The sequence below is a fragment of the Oncorhynchus keta genome, chromosome 27 (genome assembly GCF_023373465.1).
Source record: "Oncorhynchus keta strain PuntledgeMale-10-30-2019 chromosome 27, Oket_V2, whole genome shotgun sequence".
In the NCBI taxonomy this organism is placed as follows: domain Eukaryota; kingdom Metazoa; phylum Chordata; class Actinopteri; order Salmoniformes; family Salmonidae; genus Oncorhynchus; species Oncorhynchus keta.
Genome location: NC_068447.1, coordinates 40304048 through 40327913, shown reverse-complemented (window position 1 = coordinate 40327913; position 23866 = coordinate 40304048). Strand labels below are relative to the sequence as shown.

At 38.5% G+C, this 23866-nt stretch overlaps 1 protein-coding gene across 4 annotated transcripts in view; it reads right to left on the bottom strand.

Moving 5' to 3' along the window:
- Positions 1 to 6577: 6577 nt before the first annotated feature.
- Positions 6578 to 23866, bottom strand: part of LOC118360023 (nuclear factor of activated T-cells, cytoplasmic 2-like) — a 50675-nt gene continuing 33386 nt past the window's right edge. For all 4 annotated transcript variants that reach the window (XM_035739054.2, XM_035739051.2, XM_035739052.2 and 1 more), the window contains exon 10: positions 6578 to 13368. In XM_035739054.2, the coding sequence (XP_035594947.1) occupies positions 13313 to 13368 (56 nt within the window). In that variant the 3' untranslated portion in view covers positions 6578 to 13312. The remainder of the gene's footprint in view (positions 13369 to 23866) is intronic.

Below are 23866 nucleotides of genomic sequence, written 5' to 3'. Positions count from 1 at the left end.
TACATTGTAGAATAACAGTGAAGACACCAAATCTGTGAAATAACACATGGAATCATGTAGTAACCAAAGAAGTGTTAAACAAATCAAAATATATTTTATGTTTGATATTCTTGGAAGTTCCCACCCTTTGCTTTGATGACAGCTTTGCACTCTATTGACATATGTGTTATTTGAATGAGTAGGTGTGTCCGTACTGTACTTTTATTACCAACTATTGGAAAAAGCAACAATCAGAGCGAAATATCAACTTATTTCTTATCAAAATATCATTAGACATGTAATTAATGGTATCTGAAAAGAAATATCAAAATAGAAAATCTTCATTTTATTTGATATAATGTGCATTTGTTTTCTCTATGTTCAATAAACATTAGTATTAAAATCTAATTTACTATCATTTGATTATAGTATCATTTAGTTTTCAGAATTCTTCAGAAATAAAAAATGTTGTCATATTTATGTGGTAAAAACAACTGCCATTTAAAGGGGCAGTAGACCAGAATTTGAAATATGCTTAATTTCATTGACAAAAAGTGATTCAATTCACTTCAAAAAGTGAAACTGAGTTTTCTTTATTTACTTTCCCACAGCCAGCATTAGCATCACTGTTAGTGAAACAATGGGAGTGGTACTGTAGGGGCTATCCCACTGGGCTAAAACTGGTTGTTTCCACATAATTTCAACCCAAAAAATCTATTTGATGATGTTGAATCAATGGGGAAACCTGATTGGATTTGCAAAAAGTAATCAACGTAAGGTTATTTAGTCTTTTTTCACCCGACTTCTACCTACATTTTTTTGTTGATTTCACATTGAATTCACGTAAGTTGACAACTCAACCAATTGTAAATCCAAACTAGATGTTGAACTGACGTCTGTGCTCAGTGGGAAGACAGCATGTTTAAAAAGCATACCCAAATCCTTTAAGTTACAGTATATAACATTTTCAAGAATCTTTATGATAATACACAACAATACAGCACCATGTGTACATTCAGAGGGTAGCTGGTTTATGTACTACAGTTTTACCAAGTATTCATACCAATGACAGACTTTTATGAGCTGTTTTGACATTCACATATAGAGTGGGTTCCGAATTTATTGACACCCTTGATAAAAATGAGCAAAATTGACTGTACAAAATAAATATTTCAATACTGAGCTATGCTAAATGAAATGGGGAAATTATAATTTTTTATACTAATACAATTTCTCAGAGAAAGAGAGTTGTTTAAGAAGTAATATTATTTTTTCACAATTATTGACACCCCTGTTTACAACACCTTTCAATACCCTACCTTGCAGGAATAACAGCATTAAGTATATTTCTATAAGTTGAATAAATAAGTTGGAGAACACATTGGGAGGGTTCTTAAAGACCATTCCTCCATACATAATCATTCCAGATCCTTGATGTCCTTTGTCTGTACTTATGGACTGCCCTCTTCAATTTAAACCACAGGTTTTCAATGGGTTTCAAGTCCGTAGACTGAGATGGTCATTGCAAAAGTTGATTTTGTGGCCAATTTACAATTTCTTTGTAGATGTTGATGTGTGTTTGGGGTTATTGTCTTGCTGGAAGATCTACTTGCAGCCAAGTTTCAGTCTTTGGGCTATAAGCTATTATGACCCCATTCCTGAATGCTGGAACATGGTCATGTCTTCTGTTCCCCCTCTATGATGCTCACAGGACACGCAGGACACATTAGTAGGGAGTTTTCAGGAAGCTAACACAAGACTTTAAATCTCCAGCAAGTTTACTCATCAAAAGAGTGTGGACCTCGGGCCTCCTGAGAGGCGCAGTGGTCTAAGGCCACTAGAGGTCCTGGTTCGAGGCCAGACTCTGTTGCTGTGACCGGGAGACCAACTGGGCGGCGCCCAATTAGCCCAGCGTCGTCTGGGTTAGGGCAGGGCTTGGCTGACGGGGATGTTCCTGTCCCACTGTGCACTAGTGACTCCTGTGTTGGACCAGGTGCAATGCACGCTGACATGGATGCCAGGTTTCCTCCGACACATTTGTGCGGCTGGCTTCCGGGTTAAGTGGGCAGTGTGGCTTTGCTGGGTTCTGTTTTGGAGGATGCACGGCTCTCGACCTTCGCCTCTCTTAAGTCCGTAGTTGCAGCGATGGGACAAGACTGTAACTACCAATTAGATAGCACCAAAAACAGGGGGGAGTGTGGATGTCAGGTACATTTCAGCCTCCTTTGACCTTAAACTCTTACTCATACTCCAGACAATGTAGTTTTTCAGGTCTCTACATTGTCTGGCGCATAGCAGACCTGGGTAAGAAGTCCATGAGTCAAACTAACACATCTTCAGGTCTCAGGAAAGGTTGCTCATCACATGCATGGATCACCAAACCACCTCTGTTGCACTCTCATTAAATAGGGTGCACAAATCCTTCTGCTTCTGTTTGCCACAGAAAGTGTTGTTGTTGTGCAGTAGGCCTCAGAAGGGAACACCCATGTTCCAGAGAGTCCAAGCTTTCAGGAATGGGGTAATAATAGCTTGTAGCCCAAACGGTTCAAACGCTAGAGCCAAATTCATAGGAAGAAAATCAATTCAATACTGTATGCCACACTGGCTTCAGAAACTGCCAGAAAATGATTTAAGAAAGAGAGTGTTTGATTCTATCTGTACTTTTCTACCATTCCTTATTCAAAAAGTACCAGGATGTTGTCTCTGGTTTTGAATGTTGAATTTAGAATTTAGGGAACTGAATCTGAGAAGTTGAATATATGTGAACTTTGGTGAACTTGAAATGATCGTTTGTAAACTTGATACACAGACAATGAATCCAATATTTGCCATATTGAAATAAAATATATATAGATATTGAATTTGAATATTAAAACTGAATGCAATATTAATTCAATTCAGTTTCAAATGGTGAAATATAAGTGATTATGATTTCAATGATTCAATTTGTGTATTACAAATTCAATAATATTGAATTTAATTTCAATATCTTAATACAAATAAAACATGTTTTTATTCAAATACAGCTTCTGTTGGCACTGAAATTGCTCTATGCTATAACACTAAACAATGATTTAGATTGAAGAGGTTGATTGACAGTCATGAAATATGCCTCTGGCGTCAGAATGACCTCAGTCGGTAGCTTGAGGGTTAATAACGTTTTTAAAAATTAAACATGATTCGACATCCTATTGGTAAACTCTCATGGGATGTTCATTGATGGGCTGCCACGGAGACCTGACAGCAGACAATCCCATATTAAAATGTAAGTAAATAATTAATGAAAATGCATGAGATTTTGACATGACAATGTAGGCGAATGCATAAGGGATCATTTATGTATTTCTACATAAGCCTATGTCAATTAAATCAGATGTGGAGGCTAACTTACTTATCCACAGTTTAGTGTTGTATTTGTACACATCTTACCTACCTACATGTGTTACCTATGCCCGTAAGCCCTGCAGGAAACTAACATCTATGAATGAGAACACCATGCAGGTCTTTGAGAAGTGTGTCTGCTACTGGATAATTCCAACATTTTTCAACACCCACAGGCCATCACTGTTGGTAAAGGGCCCTGACATTTTTATAGAAGGAAATTCTGGCCTCTGAGTAGTAACATACCTGACCAGTCTCAAGCTCCGATAGGCACAGAAAAGGTACTATTGATGGCCAATGACAATCGTATAAATGTCTGTTTTACATGAGTTATCTTAATTACTTAAATTTAAATGAGATTTACTGTACACCCCCCAAAATTAAGGTTCTTAAATGGTTGTTTCTTAGCTCTTAAGGTTACTCGGAAAACTCATAACCGATAAAGAACCTTTGAGTTTACTGTGGGGTTTATGGTGTGGCATTTATGGTTCTTCAGAATGTTAAAAGGTTCTTGAAATGTATGGCAGCCTCCAGATGTGTCCCTTTCATAGCACACAACAAATTGGCCAGTGTTAATTAACTAGTGTTGATTTTTCAGTTTAACATTTCTAGTGTTGATTCAAGAGTTAAATTAACACTGTAATGAGTGGTGTAAAATAACCCAAGTGTTGGTGTTAATATTCAGAGTTTAACCAAAACCATACCCATTATTATCAGATTTCCTAGCGTGCTTTATTGCAGGTAGATTTTTAAAATGGTTTCAATATGGAGTGGCCGGTAGCCTAGTGGTTAGAGTGTTGGGCCAGTAATTGCCAGGTTGCTAGATCGAGTCCCTGACCTGACAAGGTAAACATCTGTCATTCTACCCCTCAACAAGGCAGTTAACCCACTGTTCATAGGCTGTCATTATAAATAAGAATTTGTTCTTAACTGACTTACCTGGTTAAATAAAAATATCAATGTTTTTGCATGTACATTGATTAATCTTATGCTACTCTAATATAAATTACATACATTTTTCTAAACTATTCCAATCTGTTACTTGGACTTATGGCACCCGTTACTGAAATGGTTGTTCGAGTTCAGATGTTTAATGTAGTCTCATAACTTAGTCTTCTCAACCCTAGCAGTCATGCAGGTTGCAGGTCAATAAAATTTCTAAATGTTAGATATCCCAACTCTGGCTAGATTCCAATAGGAATTACACATCACCTTGCAAGCCAGCATAATGTGACTTACAGGGCTGATGTGGCCTGTAAACTATGAGTTTCAGGCCACTGTATTAGAGTAAAACTAGGCCCTCCACAGGACTAGAAATGAATGAATGTAACAACCATGTCTCTGTCACAAGTAAACACAGACACGGGTGGTACTGGTAACTCTAAAATTAACTTGAAAGGCACCCTGGAAAATATGCAAATAAGGCTTGAAACACTACAGCAGGGCTATTCAATTACGCTCCTGGAGGCCCAAAACATTTCTGGTTTTGGATTTTTGTCAGGTTCTTCAAAGAACCATCCCATTTTTGGCTCTTCAGAGAACCTTAAATGGTTCCCCTATGGCATCACTCTCAAGAAACTTCTTTGGTTGCAATCAGGGACAGAGTTTTCTATTTGATTTGAACTGAACTGGACATTGATAATGGTTGTGTATTATCAATTTGGCATAACTAAGGCTAACCCAATACAGTCTGCTGAGTCTAGTGATGACATCAGAGTGTAATGAATGAAATTCCATTCGCATTAAGGCTCGTTATTTTGTTCTGGGTCAATCTCACACAGTCAATCAGTACTACAGCCGTCTGACCTCATTAGTACCTCATTTGGAGAGGAAGGGCACATGAGTCATGGGCCACAGCATATCTCTAAGAGTGGGGTGAAAAACGCTAATCTAGCGTTCCATCTAGCCCACGTGCTGTGTTTTTTCACCCATGCTATGAGGTCATATGCAGAGACTTCCTGAACACAGGGTTCATTCACAGAGTCCTCCAGTACTCCCAGTCACCAGAATTAGGCTCCAAACATGCTGTCTCCTGGCAACATGGCTTACAGGGCTATAGTCAACTCTCTTGTTGTTATTTGTTTGAAGGAGGGGTGGGGTTGTGGGGTTGTGGGGTTGTAAGTGGGAGTGTGTGTATGTGTGTGTGTGTTGTCACTGAGTATGTCTGTAATAGATGAAGCCGTGGTAAAAATGAACATGAGGAGAGGATAACAGAAAAGGTCACCCCATTGATGTGCCAGGCCGGGTGGAGAAGTATGGGGTTATGTAGCATGAGTCAGTGACTGTTAGGTTCTCCTTCACAAAAAAACACAAACAGTCTAACGACAGACGTCAGTGACAATATTACCTTGCCAACAACCAATGGAGGAAGCAAAAATAAGGAAAATCATCAATTAACTTCAGGATAAGGATAACTTGGAAGTACTAAAATGTACCTACTGTACATGTCAAATTAACTGCAGAAAAGCCTTACACAAAAATGACAAGAACAGTAGTTTCATTTCTTTATGTTTTATTGCTATTTTAAAAATACAACTTTTGCTTCTGGAAAAATAGATATGAATATTACAGAGTTTTAAGGAACATACATACATCAGATATTGAACAGAAAACGTAAAATATTGATTATTAAGCTAAATTAATTCTATGGGGGAAATTATTGCCTGCACTCAAATTGCAGAGATTTGTTAAAAACTGTGTAAAACATCTGAAACATAAATATAACCTGTTTCTCAAATACAAACTTAATATCAACATCACTTATATTAATATGGGGGCAGTATTTTGATGTTTGGATGAAAACGTACCCAAATGAAACTGCCTATTTCTCAGGACCAGAAGATAGAATATGCATATAATTGGTTAGGTTAGGATAGAAAACACTCTAAAGTTTCCAAAACTGTTAAAATATTGTCTGTGAGTATAACAGAACTGATATTGCAGGCTAAAACCTGAGGAAAATCGAACCAGGAAGTGCCGAAGAGAAACTCATCTCCCTGTTCCATTGCATGCCTTCCCTCCATTTAAAGGGATATCCTTTCTTTGTGGCTTCCACATGGTGTGAACAGTCTTTAGACATAGTTTCAGCCTTTTATTCTGAAAAATGAGCGAGAACGATCACATCGCGTCAGTGGATGGCTGGGTGCCAGCAGAGTTTTGCATGCACAACAGCTTGGAGCAGTCATTTTCTCTCTCTCTCCTATTGAAAAAGCTATGGTCCGGTTGAAATATTATTGATTATTTATTGTAAAAACAACCTGAGGATTGATTATAAAAAACGTTTGACATGTTTCTATAAACTTTACGGATAATATTTGGAATTTTCGTCTGCCCGTCATGACCTGCACGAGCCTGTGGATTTCTGAACAAAACGTGCCAAACCAAATGGAGGTTTTTGGATATAAAAATAATCTTTATCGAACAAAAGCAACATTTATATATTGTGTAACTGGGAGTCTTGTGAGTACTCTTGTGAGTACAAACATCCAAAGATCATCAAAGGTAAGCAATTCATTTTATTGCTTTTCTGACTTTTCTGACAATCTACTTTGCTGCTAGCTGTTTGTAATGTTTTGTCTGCTGAGAGAGATGTCCTAACATAAACGCTTGGATAGCTTTTGCTGTAAAGTTTTTTTTAAATCTGACACGCCAGGTGGATTAACAACAAGCTAAGCTGTGTTTTGCTATATTGCACTTGTGATTTCATGAAAATTAAATATTTGTATTAATTTAATTTGAATTTGGCACTATGCAATTCAGCGGATGTTGACGAAAATGATCCCGCTAACGGGATGGGTGCGCCAAGAAGTTAAGACAGCTGGCTTGCAAAAGTATTCACCCCCTTGGCATTTCTCCTATTTTGTTTCCATATATCCTGGAATTAAAATAGATTTTTGTGTGTTTGAATAATTTGATTTACACAACATGCCTACCACTTGAAGATGCAAAATATTTTTTCTTGTGAAAAAAACCCAAGAAACAAGACAAAAAAACAAAGTCAATACTTTGTAGAGCCATCTGTGCAGCTATTACAGCTGCAAGTCTCTTGGGGTATGTCTCTATAAGCATGGAACATCTAGCCAATGGGATTTTTGCCCATTCTTCAAGGCAAAACTGCTTCAGCTCCTTCAAGTTGGATGGGTTCCATTGGTGTACAACAATCTTTTAAGTCATACCACAGATTCTCAATTGGATTGAGGTCTGGGCTTTGACTAGGCCATTCCAAGACATTTAAATGGTTCCCCTTGAACCACTCAAGTGTTGCTTTAGCAGTATGCTTAGGGTTGGTGTCCTGCTGGAAGGTGAATCTCCGTCCCAGTCTCAAATCTCTGGAAGACTGAAACAGATTTCCCTGTATTTAGCACCACCCATCATTCCTTCAATTCTGACCAGTTTCCCAGTCCCTGCCGATGAAAAACATCCCCACAGTATAATGCTGCAACCTCCATGCTTCACTGTGGGGATGGTTATCTCAGGGTGATGAGAGGTGTTGGGTTTGCGCCAGACATAGCGTTTTCCTTGATAGCGAAAAAGCTACATTTTAGTCTCATTTTAGTCTCATCTGACTTTTTGGCGAACACCAAACATGTTTGCTTATTTCTTTCTTTAAGTAATGGCTTTTTTTCTGGCCACTCTTCCGTAAAGCCCAGCTCTTTGGAGTGTACGGCTTAAAGTGGTCCTATGGACAGATACTCCAATCTCCGCTGTGAAGCTTTGCAGCTCCTTCAGGGTTATCTTTGGTCTCTTTGCTGCCTCTCTGATTAATGCCCTCCTTGCCTGGTCCGTGAGTTTGGTGGGCGGCCATCTCTTGGCAGGTTTGTTGTGGTGACATATTCTTTCCATTTTTTAATAATGGATTTAATGGTGCTCCGTGGAATGTTCAAAGTTTCAGATATTTTTTTAGAACCCAACCCTGATCTGTACTTCTCCCCAACTTTGTCCCTGACCTGTTTGGAGAGCTCCTTGGTCTTCGTGGTGCTGCTTGGTGGTGTTGCAGACTCTGGGACCATTCAGAGCAGGTGTATATATACTGAGATCATGTGACAGATCATGTGACACTTAGATTGCACACAGGTGGACTTTATTTCATTAATTATGCGACTTCTGAAGGTAATTGGTTGCACCATATCTTATTTAGGGGGCTTCATAGCAAAGGGGTGAATGCATATGCACGCACCACTCGTCCGTTTAGAATCTTTTGAAACAAGTTATTTTTTTCATTTCCGTTCACCAATTTGGACTATTTTGTGTATGTCCATTACACGAAATCCAAATAAACATCCATTTAAATTACAGGTTGTAACGCAATGTTTTGTTTAGGAAAAACAACAAGGAGGATGAATACTTTTTGCAAGGCACTGTATATGGCTTTTTGTATATTACTAAGACACTGGATTAACAAAACAAAAGAAAAAGCAAGAAAACAACTGATGCAGTTCATAAAACATATTTTCTACCATACTCTATAACTTTGAAATGAAAAAACAGGCTTAACAGAAGCATTTATGCAGTTGTAAGCAATGAACTATTTACAGATAAAGGGGAAAACTATTTCGTAAAGTATACATTCAGGATATTTCAAACATACTGTATGCTGTACATTGAGAGAATGGCTCGTACAGGCAGATTCAGTCTCTGGGTTGTTAACTTTTAAATCTCAGTACAAACAGCAATGGCATGAATGACTGGACACTGTTCAGGTTTACACGTTTTAAACTATATATAATCTAAGTAAAGCATATTTTATTTGGAATCTTCTTAAAAATGTTAACATATTGCACTGGATACGTAACAAAAGTCCCTTTCTACACCAATGTAAGCTATCCCTTTTTACACAATATAAAATAACTTTGAGCACTTGGGAAAATGTTAATATATAAAGTCAGGTCCATAATTATTGGCACCCTTGATAAAGATGAGCAAAAAAGACTGTGTAAAATAAATAATATAAATATTGAGCTGTATTGTATGCCCCCCAAAAATGTCAAATTATATTATTTTATACTAATACAATTTCTCAGAGAAATATATTTCATTAAATATTCAACCAACTGTGCAATAAGATTGGGGTCAACATGATTGGCACCCCTGTTTTCAATACTCTAGCACCCTCCCCTTGTGAAGATAAACGACACTGAGCCTTTTTCTAAAAACAAAATACGAGATTGGAGAACACGTTTGGAGGGATCTTAGACCATTCTTCAGTACAGAATATAGATTTCATCTGGACTGGCCTCTTCAATTAAAAGCATAGGTTTTCAATTGGGTTCATGTCTGTAGATTTCGTGGTCAATTAACCATTTCTTTGTGGATTTTTGTTAGTGCTTGGACTTAAAGTCTTGCTGGAGGATCTACTTGCGGTCAAGTTCCAACCTCCAATGAGAGGCAACCAGGTTTTTTGGGGCTAAAATGTCCTGGTACTTGGTAAAGTTCATGATGCAGTTTGTTGAACTTTAACAAGGTCCCCATTACCAGTGGAAGCAAAACCACCCTATAACATCAAAGATCCACCACCTGATTTTACAGTAGATATGAGGTTCTTTTCTGCATATGTTTTTCAACGCCAAACCCACCACTGGTGTCCGTGTCCAAAGAGCTCTATTTCCTGTCTTCTGACCAGAGCACCGGTTCCAATCCAAGTGCCAATGCCGTTTATCAAACTTCAGTCCAGACTTGAACCCCATTGAAAACCAGTGGTTTGAATTGAAGAGGGCAGTCCATAAGAGCAAACAAATCATATCAAGGATCTGAAAAAATTATATATGGAGCTCTAAGATCTTTTTTTTTTTTTAAGACTGTCATTATCCTCCCAATGGGAGTGTGCTAGAGTATTTAAAACAGGGGTGCCAATAATTTTGACCCGTCTTTAAAAAAAAAAAAAAAGGATTACTTGTTAAACAAAATCTCTTTCTCTGAGCAATTGTCTTATTATAAAATAATATAACTTCCAAATTTTAGAGCTCAGTATTTGTATTATTTATTTTATAATGTCTTTTTGGTCAGCTTTATCAACAAGGTCAATAATTATGGACCTGACTGTACATGCAGGAAATCCTATTGATTTCATGTTTGATTGTACATCAAAATACACATATAATGACAATGACACTGAATAAAGAAATCACAGCTCATCTTGGAAATGTGGGAATATCTTGGAAATGTAAGGCAGAGTATGTACAGGTATGAATACTTGGGATGTTATTGCATATGCAGACAATAATAAGCACTACATATATTGTATATTGCTGATTGTCATTGCGGGAAGAAAAAAAATGTATTACACAAAAAACTATAGAAATAGGTAGGCTATAATATATGTTTTACACATATTATGTGCATTTTTCTCTCTGTATGAACTAAAAATGCCAAAGATTTTGATAAATGTTACAATCAAATAGGCAACTAATAAGTTGGGCACCCATGAGGCTGTATCACAACCGTCCGTGACTGGGAGTCCCAGGGGGCGGCGCACAATTGGCCCAGATTCGTCCGGGTTTGGCCGGTGTAGGCTGTCATTGTAAATGAGAATTTGTTCTTAACTGACTTGCCTAGTTAAATAAAAGTTAAATAAAATAAGAATAATAATAACAAAAATGAGCAAGCATACAGTGCCATCAGAAAGTATTCACAACCCTTTTCCACATTTTGTTGTGTTAAAGCCCAAATTTAAAATGTATTAAATTTAGATTTTGTGTCACTGGCCTACACACAATAACCCATAATATCAAAGTGGAATTATGTTTTTAGATTTTCTTTTTTTTTTACAAATTAATAAAATATGAAAAGCTGAAATGTCTTGAGTCAATAAGTATTAAACCCCTTTGTATTGGCAAGCCTAAATACGTTCAAAAGTTTTAAGAAATATGCTTAACAAGTCACATAATAAGTTGCATGGACTCACTCTGTGTGCAATAATAATGTTTAACATGATTTTTGAATGGCTACCTCACACACACAATTATCTGTAAGGTCCCTCAGTCGAGCAGTGTTTCAAACACAGATTCAACCACAAAGACCTGGGAGGTTTTCCAATGCCTCACAAAGAAGGGCAGCTATTGGTCTCATGTTCCTAGGCCGTCATTGAAAATAAGAATTTGTTCTTAACTGACTTGCCTAGTTAAATAAAGGTTAAACATTTTTTTAAATGAGGCCAATGGTGACTTTAAAACAGCTGTGATAGGAGAAAACGGAGGATATATCAACAACATTGTAGTTACTGCTCAATACTAACCTAATTGACAGAGTGAAAAGAAGGAAGCCTGTGCAGAATAATAAATATTCCAAAACATGCATCCTGTTTGCAACAAGGCATTAAAGTAATACTGCAACAAATGTGGCAAAGCAATTCACTTTTTGTCCTGAATACAAAGTGTTGTTTGGTGCAAATCCAATACAACACATTACTGAGCACCACTCTCCATATTTTCAAGCATAGTGGTGGCTGCATTATGTTATGGGTATGCTTGTAATCGTTAAGGACTAGGGAGTTTTTCAGGATAAAAAAACAAGGGAATGGAGCTAAGCACCGGCAAAATCCTAGAGGAAAACCTGGTTGAGACTGCTTTCCACCAGACACTGGGAGATAAATTTACCTTTCAGCAGGCAAATGTTGCACAATCCAGGTATGAAAGAATTACCCAGAAAGATTCACAGCTGTAATCGCTGCCAAAGGTGACTCTACAAAGTATTGACTCAGGGGGTGTGAATACTTGTCAATCAAATATTTCTGCATTTCATTTTCAATACATTTGCAAACATTTCTTATAACATGTTTTCACTTTGTCATTATGGGTATTGTGTGTAGATAGGCAAGATTGTTTTTTAATCCATTTTGAATTCCGGCTGTAACGTAACAACAAATTGTGGAATAAGTCAAGGGTTATGAATTCTTTCTGAAGGCACTGAAAGACTATTGTAGTCAAATGTATTGTAGGCATACACTCAAAAACCATCCTGCTTAGACATCTTTATAGCCTGCTAATTTTGTAACTGGGAACAATACGTTATTACATTTCCCACTAATTATTTCCTGTGTAAGGATTTGCATGTAACTATTTGAATATAAGCCCTTTGAGGCTAATTCAATATTCAATAATTCATAGAGAAATGTACAATACTTTTTCTCTAAGCAGTTCAAAATAATAACCTGTATTAAAAACACTGGCCTCTTCGGCAAATCAAGTGCTTATACTGTAATATACATTTTAGTTACATTAAGTTCATCACGACTCAAACATAATGAGGAAAAAAACATTAAATATTGAAATAAAGACAACACACCATGTAAGAATACACATACACAACGATTCCCCTACTAAACAGTGCACATAACTTTGAAAAGCAAGAATATGGGGAGATGAACATTCCATCAAATATTTTGGGGGTTATTAGGATGGCAGTGTGCAATGTGTCTCCTTTAGAGTAGAAAGATGAGATGATCAAAGTAAGCTCAAGAAGAATTTCGGTCATTACATTTCATAACACAATACACATATCATAGTGCAATGCTGACATGTTGGCATATTTTATGCATGGTGTCATTAGTAGAAGTGTCAACAAGATTAGAGGGTGAAAGTTCCTTGAAAAGGTTTGCATAAGGTTTTAACACCAAGTATTGCCACAGCTACTGCCATGATTGTGACTTGCTTGAATTAATGAATTTTCACCCTCTCTTCTACATAATACAAAAAAACAAGGCACAATCTAGTTTACGATGATCCTAAAAATTAAGACGATTTTCTTTGGTAGAATGTTCTTTGGTATTGGGTAAAAGGCACTGAATTTTTAGCTGAGAAACAGTTATTTGAAGGAAAAGGACTGAACAGCCAAAATGCTGGTAGCTGATAGTTGATAGTTGTTATGGAGATGGACAGTTGGGCACACAGGGAAGAAGAAGAAGTTCCCGTGGCGACGCAGAGCGAGCTGCAGCTGTCCACTTCCTGTTTGCTGTCGTCTATGTCTGAACTCTGGCCTGCACGCCAGTCAGATCCTTCCTTATGATCTCGTTTACTACAGGGAGGAGAAGAGAAACAAGTACTGGGCGTTAGTTAGTCAGAGCATAAAATGTGTTTGATTTAATACTGTACTGTCATATGATCTTCCCAGGCAGCATTTCACAGCTCCAGAGAGGGCAATTTTCACTTCTGGCCTTTTCATATTTCCTTTCTCTTACAACAAATGCTCATAAAAAGGTACATTACATCGTAGAAAAGGGCATAACATCTTGACAAAAACATACTGATCCGACAGTAAAACATCAAGGGACACAACACCAAGAACTGCTGATTACTGTCCAGGTTGGCTGTAGTAGTGATAACAGAATATGCCGCAACAGTTCATGAGCTGCATTGGCACAGAGTGTCCACTAGGAGGAGGGCCTCAGTATTCGATTCTACCGCTCTTTTACTCCCCCATTACTTCCTGTTGTTCTGCTGACAGCCAGGTGACACACAGCACAGGGGGAATAAATGGAAACTTTCACAGCTTCAGCGTTCTAAAAATAGACTCAGTCAAGGTGTGTGGAGTGCTTACACACACCATGTCGTGTGTAAGGTGGGGGAAACACATTTTACACACATTGTGATGTGATGAAACCTGTCTAAAGTTCATGTCTGGGAGCTCTGCGATAAGGGTAAATAAAGATGTATTAAAAACAGATCACCACCATTAAAAGGCCCAGTGCAGTCAAAAACATGATTTTCAACACAATTTGGAATTATACTGTGCAATTGTGAAAATAATGATAATGCCCTTTTAGTGCAGGAGCTGTTTGAAAAGACCACCTGAAATTTCAACCTGTTTTGGTTTGATGGAGTTTAGTCACTAGGTGGTAAATGAGTTAATTGACCAATAAGTAGGAGTTCCAAACTTCTCTGCCAATAACAGCTACTGTAGTTTTCAGTTTTCCCCTCCCCACTCAGACCACTCCCAGACAATTCTAGAACAGTTCTTGCTCGAGAAATTGCTCTTTGCTAAGAAGCTATTTTTGTTTATTTTTGACCATTTTAATTGAAAACAATCACAGTAAGGTACTTAATTGTTACCCATAAATTATCTGATATTAAGATAAAAACGGCTGCGTTGGACCTTTAAGTAATTCAGATATATTACCATTTGAAAAAGTCTACAAACAATGATTGTAAGCTTTCTCATTTAGCTTTATATGATCAGTTTGTATGGGGACCATTACAACATATTTATAGGCCTATCGTGAAATGTAAAAAATTATACCTATACTGCAAGGTGTCAAACTGAATACTGTATTGTATTCATAAACCACAGCCAGATGGTTATATGAAAACGAAGAGTGATTGTATAACATCACGAAACCAATAAGATTGCTACTGTAGCAGTAGCTTACACTACAACAGCATGTAATCACACTTTGATTCACATTGACAATAGGGAAAACCTGTAGTAAGCTCAGAGGAATGTCCAGTATGATGAGCATGTAGTGTGTCCGGATAGGCCACATCCTCTGTACTGCAGTCTATCTGTCTTTATCAGTAACTAACAACTCCAACAGCTCTGGAAGAACACTGTGTATACTGGCACTATGACATAAGAGCCTGGCGCCATGGCTTCTTGTTGTGACTTTTAGGGAACATTTTAAGGCATGCCCAAAATGGAGGAATAATAGTGTGAAATTGGTTGACAATGACATCAATTGAGCCAAAATGCCTTTAATTCTAACATGTTTTGAACATTCACAGGGAGGTTGGGTCTCAGTTAATACAGTAGTTTCACTGATATGAAACATCCTAAAATATATGAAAATATGATCCATCTTTTTTAAGAGGAAACCTTTTCACTTAAAAGGGATGAATGGGGCAAGTTAGTAAGCAGTACCACCCGGGTTTTAGGGGAACTCAATATCCAACAGGCTTTTAGGAGGCCTTTTTAAAGCATTGACCTATATAGTGGGAAAATGGAAAGGGTGCTGCCATTAAACAGCAAGTTAAGCGAAAACAGACACTGTCAACCAACCCACACACAGACACACTCATCCCTGGCTGAGCAGTGGTGTGTACCAATGTAACTCCCTCAGAGACACACAACAGCCCTTACATGCTGACCACACCGCTCGCGTCGCAAAATACGTTTACGCATACATGTTATTCAATCATTGCACCCACATTTCTCGCGCGCACCAACGAGCGGTCGTGGTAATACTATGAAAATTAGAAGCCAATCGCCATATAAAGTCCAAAGAAGAAAAAGCCTGGAAGGATGAGAGATGACCAGAAATGATTCGGGTTGACCGTTTTACGTGTGGATTAATTGTCGGAGTAGAGGACCTTGTGCATTTCAGGTAAAACAACAACTCAACATTTATATCCAAGGACAAATTCGCTAGCAACTGCAAGCTAGATAAATAGGAGCAATTAGCTAGCAACAGCTAGCTAGATAAATAGGACAAATTAGCTAGCAACTGCAACCTCGCTGGTTAAATTGCCATAAATTGTTTGTTTTTCGACCTGTCCACAAATTAATATAAGTAGTTCTGAGTTTGTTTTGATATTTCAACCTGCGTGTTGTGATCGCGCTTGGTGTGGGGGGACAAAATCAATTTGCGCAAGCGCGCGTCCGGTCTGGGCATGGTGTTTCTCTAAATAATTCTCAGTGAAACTGGTTGCAAAGTATGCACTAATACTGGAACCCTGGTTGTGTAGTTACAATTCAGATAAAACAGGTACAGTTAAGGTAAAACATGATTCTGTAGTTTTCAATAACCTTCGCTTGTTATTGCAAGTCACTGAGTTATCTATCAGATATGCATTTTTTTGCCTGACAAACAATTCAGAAGCTGATCTAAAACAGCCTGCCAGCAGAGCAAACTGTAGGCCCACTTCTATCATTAAGAGTAGCTGCTAGACTATCCTCCTCCCAGTCCTCTCGGCTCCTTCTGTCTCTGATCATCTGAAAGAGAAAATAAATAAACCATGGCTGTTTACAGCAGCTCAACACTAAGCACACTTTATGGAGCAGAGCAGAGCTGCGCCTGAAACAGGGAGGGCAAACCAACTAGAGCGGCCAAACCGGACCGGTTGCTCCATCCAGCTCTCTCTGCTGTCGTCAGAACCTCAACGTCCATGTTTATTTTATCCTCTGGTGGAATTCCCTTTGACACCTAATGCCTTAAAGAAACCTTCAACTACTCAACAGTGCCACAGGATTCTCCTGAGTATAAAAAAAGAGGGATTAGAGAGGCGAGTCGTGCTCCAGAGCAAGGCAGGCTGGGAAGTTATACAGTAGAGAGCTTTAACTGAGCCTCATGAAGGGTTGGCACGGTCTGGCCATTTAAGGCTGGCCCAGGGAACACTCAGACTTGACCATACAATAGATGAGTGTCTGGCTTTAGAGTCCTGCACCAATAAACATGTTTGTTTACCAACCAGGGGTGGGAGAGAGACACACGCAGTACAGTAGCTGACTCAGTCACTTCACACTGCCTCCTATGAGGTGGTGGTGTGAGTGAGTGAGTGCTAAAGTAAACTTCTCAGAATACAGTACTCTTTAACCCAGTTGAGTTTCTTAACTCTGGTTCTCTGAGTGACCATGGGCATGTTGCTATTGTTGTCGTTGATCTGTTCGCTCATAAGTGGGACGTAAGGGACCTAAAACTAAATCTGTGCTCGGCATGCTGTTATTGTGTGCTTTTTCTCTGAATAGTAGCTCTCTCTCCTTTCACCTGCTGGAATATTTTCACCTGCGCCACTGCCTCTGGGGTTAATTCCAGTCCGTTTCACTACAACTATAGCATGAGTGGGCATGGAAAGATGCAGGTGCAGGAGTGCATCCTGACTCACTTTCTAAGTCATAGACAACACCTTCACAGTAGAAGACAGTGTTAGCCTATATATGAGCAAAGACACGAGCTTCTAGAAGAGGTCTTTAGAGTACAGTATGTGAAGCCCATTCCATGTTTTAGTTTTACTCATAGTGAAATGCATTGCTTTCTTCTATTGCCCTTTATCTCGGTCACACCACAGAGAGCAGCACGACCAAGATGATATAGTTCTATAATCGAAACCACAGAATCATGACGCTCCAGAGTTAAAAACCTTTTCGAAATGAGCAAGGTGTAAAAGAGAGATCTGAGTGACTAATTTGAGAATCTTATTTCTCTGAAAACATCTTTGTGAAGTTCAAATAAATGAATGTTTAGGGCATAAACCACACCTTGACATCTAAGTAGTGAAAGACAATGGGACTTTCTGCATTCCCCATCTTCCTGTGCTTTGTTTGAAGAAAGGGTTTGAAGGTGGAGCGGGGGTGTGTAACTACAAGTGGCACTGGGGAGGTGGATTCACACCCTACAACTGAAGGCTGTGTTTAAGAAAATGTATTCTACTGATGCTCTCTCAAACTGCACCTATAACCAACACACTATCACAGGTTATCATGAAATACAGTAGACACAAATGACTTATTCAAAATTCTTGACAGACACACACACAAAAAAATGGTGTCCACCATACAATTTTCTATACTATATTATGTTTTTGTGTTTTCTTTTTCATAACGCATTCGTGTCCAGTACATGATTTTCTTCATAACGAATTGCATTTTTTTGGTTAGCGAGGTTAGTGAAGTGACTAACCTTACCTAGGCTAGGGATTAAGGTTAGAGTTAGGCGTTAAGGTTAGGGTTAGGTAAAATGTTAGCAAAGTAGTTAAAAAGTAGAAATAAGATAAACCTGAGATATAGCTTCATCCAACTGGCAAATCTCATCTTGACCACAACACACACATTTTCTACATTGATGAAACCGCGCCAATTAATGAAACAGTTCCAATATATTGAAGTACCATACATTGAAGAGCCATACGGACCAGGGTTGCTTCCTTACGGGGCTACAGCACATTACACCCCTATGGGCTAAACTGTTCAAGATAGATTGTCAGTCCCATATGGGCTTCAACACAATTCCTTGTTTGCTTGTTTTTTATTCTTCCTCCTATGTTTAAGGTAATTTAGAGTATATTGCTAACAATAGTGAGGATATGTGGCTGTTTAGGCTTGTATTTTCAGTTGCAATATTTCATTTTTTTTTTATCTGCTAACTTAAATGTAAAGGTCTGAAGAGGTTAATTATTAGCTATTTTATGTTTTACTTTACTTATGTTTTGCAATACCTTAAGACCCCCCAACATATATGCTGTTTAAGACATGTTATAGATAAGGGGAGGGAAGGGGGGAATGGTTCACTGGGTGGGTTTCTCTGTGGGTCCTGCTTTTTGTTTCACATCCATGGGCTTTTTTTTAACACTTAAGATAATAATTACAACATTAATACTACTTTTTTTTAAACAATGGCAACGCTAGCTCTTCTCTCTTGACATTTTAAAGGCCTAAACTCACATATTAAAAGTGATAATATGATATTCTAAGAAGAAACCATATTGATATAGCAATGTTCAAAGAAACACACCTGCCCCAAAAGAACACACAGAAAAGAGAATCATTTGTGATTCGTTTCATGAAACTAGGCATATGTCCCATGTCACTTCTTCACAGGAGAGGCATTTGAAAATGTTTATTTATTTTTTAAATGTGTTGTTTGTTGTTGTCTGAAATGCCTTCTGGAACATGTGAACTTTCATGTGCCCTAATAACAAATGTGTATGCCATGTGCAAATATGAATGAAAATGTAAAATTACGAGCCTAGTTGGTTAAGCCACAGAAAAAGTCAGGAGCCTTCCCGCTAGACATGATTGGCTGAGATAATGGATGGGCTGGACATGCCAAGAGATGAATTTGGATTGGTCTGCCATGTCGCATGCTTCTGTCTATAACATGTTATGGCTCCCCCATAACATGTTATGGCTCCCCCATAACATGAGCTGCTTAGTATGTGTAGGTAATCCTTTCTAAAGTGGCTTTTTTGAAAGCTATCACAAAGAACTGCAAAAGTGTTGATAAGGCTCTCCATTGTCTGGAGGACTGCATTTTGAAATCAATGGAATGCCCGGTGGAAGCAGAATATGATAGCTAAGGAGATAAAGAAAATTCTGGCATTTGTTGGCAAATGCGGGGGGAGTCGAAAAGAGAACACAGAAGGCTGTTGTAATAGCTGTTGTATAAAAATATCTGGATTACATCTTCAAACTAAGGGTAACCATGGCATCCGTGACAGAGAGGGAGAAGCGTTCATCCATGTCTACGGGTAAGAGAGTCTAGCTAGATACATTTTTCAGATACTATACATTTCAAAATTTTGTCAGAAAGTCGTTTGCATGTTAAAGTTTATGAAACAGGTTCTAAAATTCTTATATAGAATAGCCTGCTTTTATTTCGATACACTCACACTCACAACCGTAAACTATTTTCTGTAATTACGTAGAATGTATGCACACATGACTGTAAGTCGCTTTGGATAAAAGCGTCTGCTAAATGGCATATATTATTTATTATTATTATTAATTAGCTCGCCATTGACTTGTAAATAATAACATTGTTGTGAGTTTATTTTCCTGTAATAATGAATACAAATTAGGTCACGTTTAGACGCTGTCAGCTACAATTGAAGTCGGAAGTTTACATACACTTATGTTGGAGTCATTAAAACTAGTTTTTCAACCACTTCACAAATTTCTTGAAACTAGGCACTATTTTTTATTTTTGGAAAAATAACGTTCCCAAAGAAAACGGCTTATTTCTCAGGACCAGATGCTAGAATATGCATATAACTGACAGCTTATGATAGAAATCACTTTAAATCTTCCAAAACTCTCAAAATATTGTCTGTGAGAATAACAGAACTGATATTGCAGGCGAAACCCTGAGGAAAATACAATCAGGAAGTGTCTCTTATTTTGAAACCGTTGTATTCCTATGCATCCCTATTGGCCATTGAAAGGGAGATCAACCAGATTCCTTTTTCTATATATTCCACAAGGTGTCTACAGCCTTTAGACGTAGTTTCACACCTTTATGTTGAAGAATGAGTGTAAACGACTACATTGCGTAAGTGGCCAGCTGAGGGCTCTCAGAGTGATTCTTGTGTAAAAGACAGAGGTAGACATTTTTCCTCTCGCTCCTACTGAAAAGCCAATCCCGGTTGATATATTATCGAATAGATATTTGAAAAACACCTTGAGGATTGATTATAAAAAACGTTTGCCATGTTTCTGTTGATATTATGGATATAATTTCGGGGTTGTTGTGACCACTATTTTCGGTGGATTTCTCAAAATAACGTGACCAACAAACGGAGGTATTTTGGGTATAAAAATAATCTTTATGGAACAAAAGGAACATTTGCTGTCTAACTGGGAGTCTCGTCAGTGAAAACAACCGAAGATCAAAGGTAAACGGTTAATTTGATTGCTTTTCTGATTTTCGTGACCAAGCTGCTAGCTGGACATAATGCTATGCTAGGCTATCGATAAACTTACACAAACGCTTGTCTTGCTTTGGCTGTAAAGCATAATTTCAGAATCTGAGATGACAGGGTGATTAACAAAAGGCTAAGCTGTGTTTCTCTATATTTCACTTGTGATTTCATGAATATGAATATTTTTTAGTAATATTTTTGGACCGTTGCGCTATGCTAGTTGATGTAGTTGATGACAATTCTCCCGGATCTGGGATGGGTAGTTCCAAGAGTTAACCTCTTGGAACTACTTAATCTCTATGATATGGAATCCCAATCGTTTTCCATTTTAAATAAATATTTCCTTCTTTAGATAAAACCATTGACAGAAAAGCTTAAATCAATTAAATCTGACCTCAGTAGATGGAATAATATCCCAGTTGCTTTAACCAGCAGAATTTCTGAATTTTTGTAGTTCAATGCTTCCCATCGCTCCCCCATTTGGCCAGTCAAAAGTTTAAGGACACCTACTCATTCAAGGGTTATTCTTTATTTTTACTATTTTCTACCTTGTTATCAAAACTACGAAATAACACATATGGAATCATGTAGTAACCAAAAAAAGTGTTAAACAAATCTAAATATATTTTATACTTGAGATTCTTCAAATAGCCACCCTTTGCCTTGATGACAGTTTTGCACAATTGGCATTCTCTCAACCAGCTCCATGAGGAATGCCTTTCCAACTGTCTTGAAGGAGTTCCCACATATGCTGAGCACTTGTTGGCTGCTTTTCTTTCACTCTGCGGTCCGACTCATCCAAAACCATCTCAATTGGGTTGAGGTCAGGTGATTGTGGAGGCCAGGTCATCTGATGCAGCACTCCATTATTCTCCTTAGCCCTTACACAGCCTGGAGGTGTGTTGGGTCATTGTCCTGTTGAAAAACAAGTGATAGTCCCACCAAACCAGGTGGGATGGCGTATCTCTGCAGAATGCTGTGGTAGGCATGCTGGTTAAGTGTGCCTTGAATTCTAAATAAATCACAGACAGTGTCACCATCAAAGCACCCCCACACCCTAACACCTCCTCCTCCATGCTTTACGATGGCAAATACACATGCACAGATCATCCATTCACCCACACCACATCTTCACAAAGACATGGCGGTCGGAACCAAAACTCTCCAATTTGTACTCCAGACCAAAGGACACATTTCCACTAGCCAATGTCCATTGCTCGTGTTTCTTGGCCCAAGCAAGTCTCTTATTCTTATTGGTGTCTTTTAGTAGTGGTTTCTTTGCAGCAATTTGACCATGAAGGTCTGATTCACGCCGTCTCGTCTGAACAGTTTAATGAGATTTTTAGGGAGATTGTTCTAGTAGCTACCAGAATAAAAGTCCAGAACAGAAGGAAGATAGAGAGAGAGAGATATTGGTAGGGAGCTCTCAGATCAACACCTTGCAAACACAGTCCACCCAGTATGACTCTCCCAGTATGACTCTCCCAGTTACTCTGTGTTAAATCAGAAACAGTAAACGCTGTTGCTGTTTACAGAGGGAAACCCTGTTAGGCCATCTAAAACAAAATTCCACTCGTCCACTGCTGGACCCTTTTCTCAGTTTCATTTTTTCCATCCAAACTCAGCCCTTTCCTTTTTCCTGCTGCTGTTGCCTCCCGACTCCCACCCTAAGCGCTATCTTATGGAGATCAGACCGGATTTTCTGGAGGAGAGCAGCTGCAAATAGGATTTTCTTGTGCCAGATTGGCAGAATCTTGGGCCAGGGATGGAAAAAAGCAAATCCTCCAGTGTGTTCTCCACAGAATTGAGGGGTGTGGGGCCAAGGGAAACCCCAGCCAAGTATAACAAACAAAGAGGCTTTCCCGGGCTCTCTGAAGCAGCCCATTCCACTGTTTGACAATGGTTACCATGGAACTTGTTTTTCAGATCATAACAGTGTCAACACATCCAGGCGGTCGGTCAGGAGAGCTGGCTGCTTAATTTTTTCATTTTTTTCTGTTGTTTTATTTAAAAAAATTGAAAGAGAGAGAAAAAAAGAGAAGTCTCATTTCCTGGTCTGTAGTAATGCCAGAGAAATCGCCCTCTCTCTCTCTCTCTCTCTCTCTCTCTCTCTCTCTCTCTCTATTTCTTACTGGGTTGTGCTGAACTGAACAACATGGTGATCCTTCAAACTACAGATCACCAGGGTTACAACACTTCCACATGGTCTAGGACATGACCTGTCACTGACGAGGACTAGCTACCTCCCCAACCAAAGAGAGGTTTAAAGGGACAACATCATTATCAGGTCTGGTGATCACACTGCAACAACATGTAGTTTGGATGTGGTCTGTTATTCTGATCTCACAGGGTGATAATGGGGCTGACATGGGTAAGTATAAATTGAGTGGAAAACTAAGTTGAACATATGTAACTACATCTCCTGGACTGGCAACTTGGGAAGGATTGTTGTTAAAGTGCACATGTGATTAGTGAATAATTTATGTTTGTCTATCATTTGAACAGGATTGGTCAGTTACGTGAACCAATCTATCGTTTTGGTTGAAACTATTTTTTAAAGAAACACTGACATTTAATAGTCAAATCATAATGTAAATGCAGGTCAGCTGCGTCTAATATTTTTGGCCATTTTCTGTTGTTTTGTGGTAGAAAACTGAGCGCGTCAAGCATAACACGTCAACCCTGCTACCCGTACATAGATACAGTACCAGTCAAAAGTTTGGACACACCTACTCATTCAAGGGTTTTTCTTTATTTTTACTATTTTCTACATTGTAGAAAATTAGTGTAGACATCAAAACTATGAAATCACACATGAAATCATGTAGTAACCAAAAAATTGTGAAACAAATCTAAACATATTTTATATACTTCAAAGTAGCCACCCTTGATGACAATTTTGCACACTCTTGGCATTCTCTCAACCAACTTCACCTGGAATGCTTTTCCAACAGTCTAGGAGTTCCCACATATGCTAAGCACTTGTTGGCTGCTTTTCCATCACTCTGCACAACTCATCCCAAACCATCTCTATTGGGTTGAGGTCAGGTGATTGTGGATGCCAGGTCATCTGATGCAGTACTCCATCACGCTCCTTCTTGGTCAAAAGGCCTTACACAGGCTGGAGGTGTGTTGTGTCATTGTCCTGATGAAAAACTAATTATAGT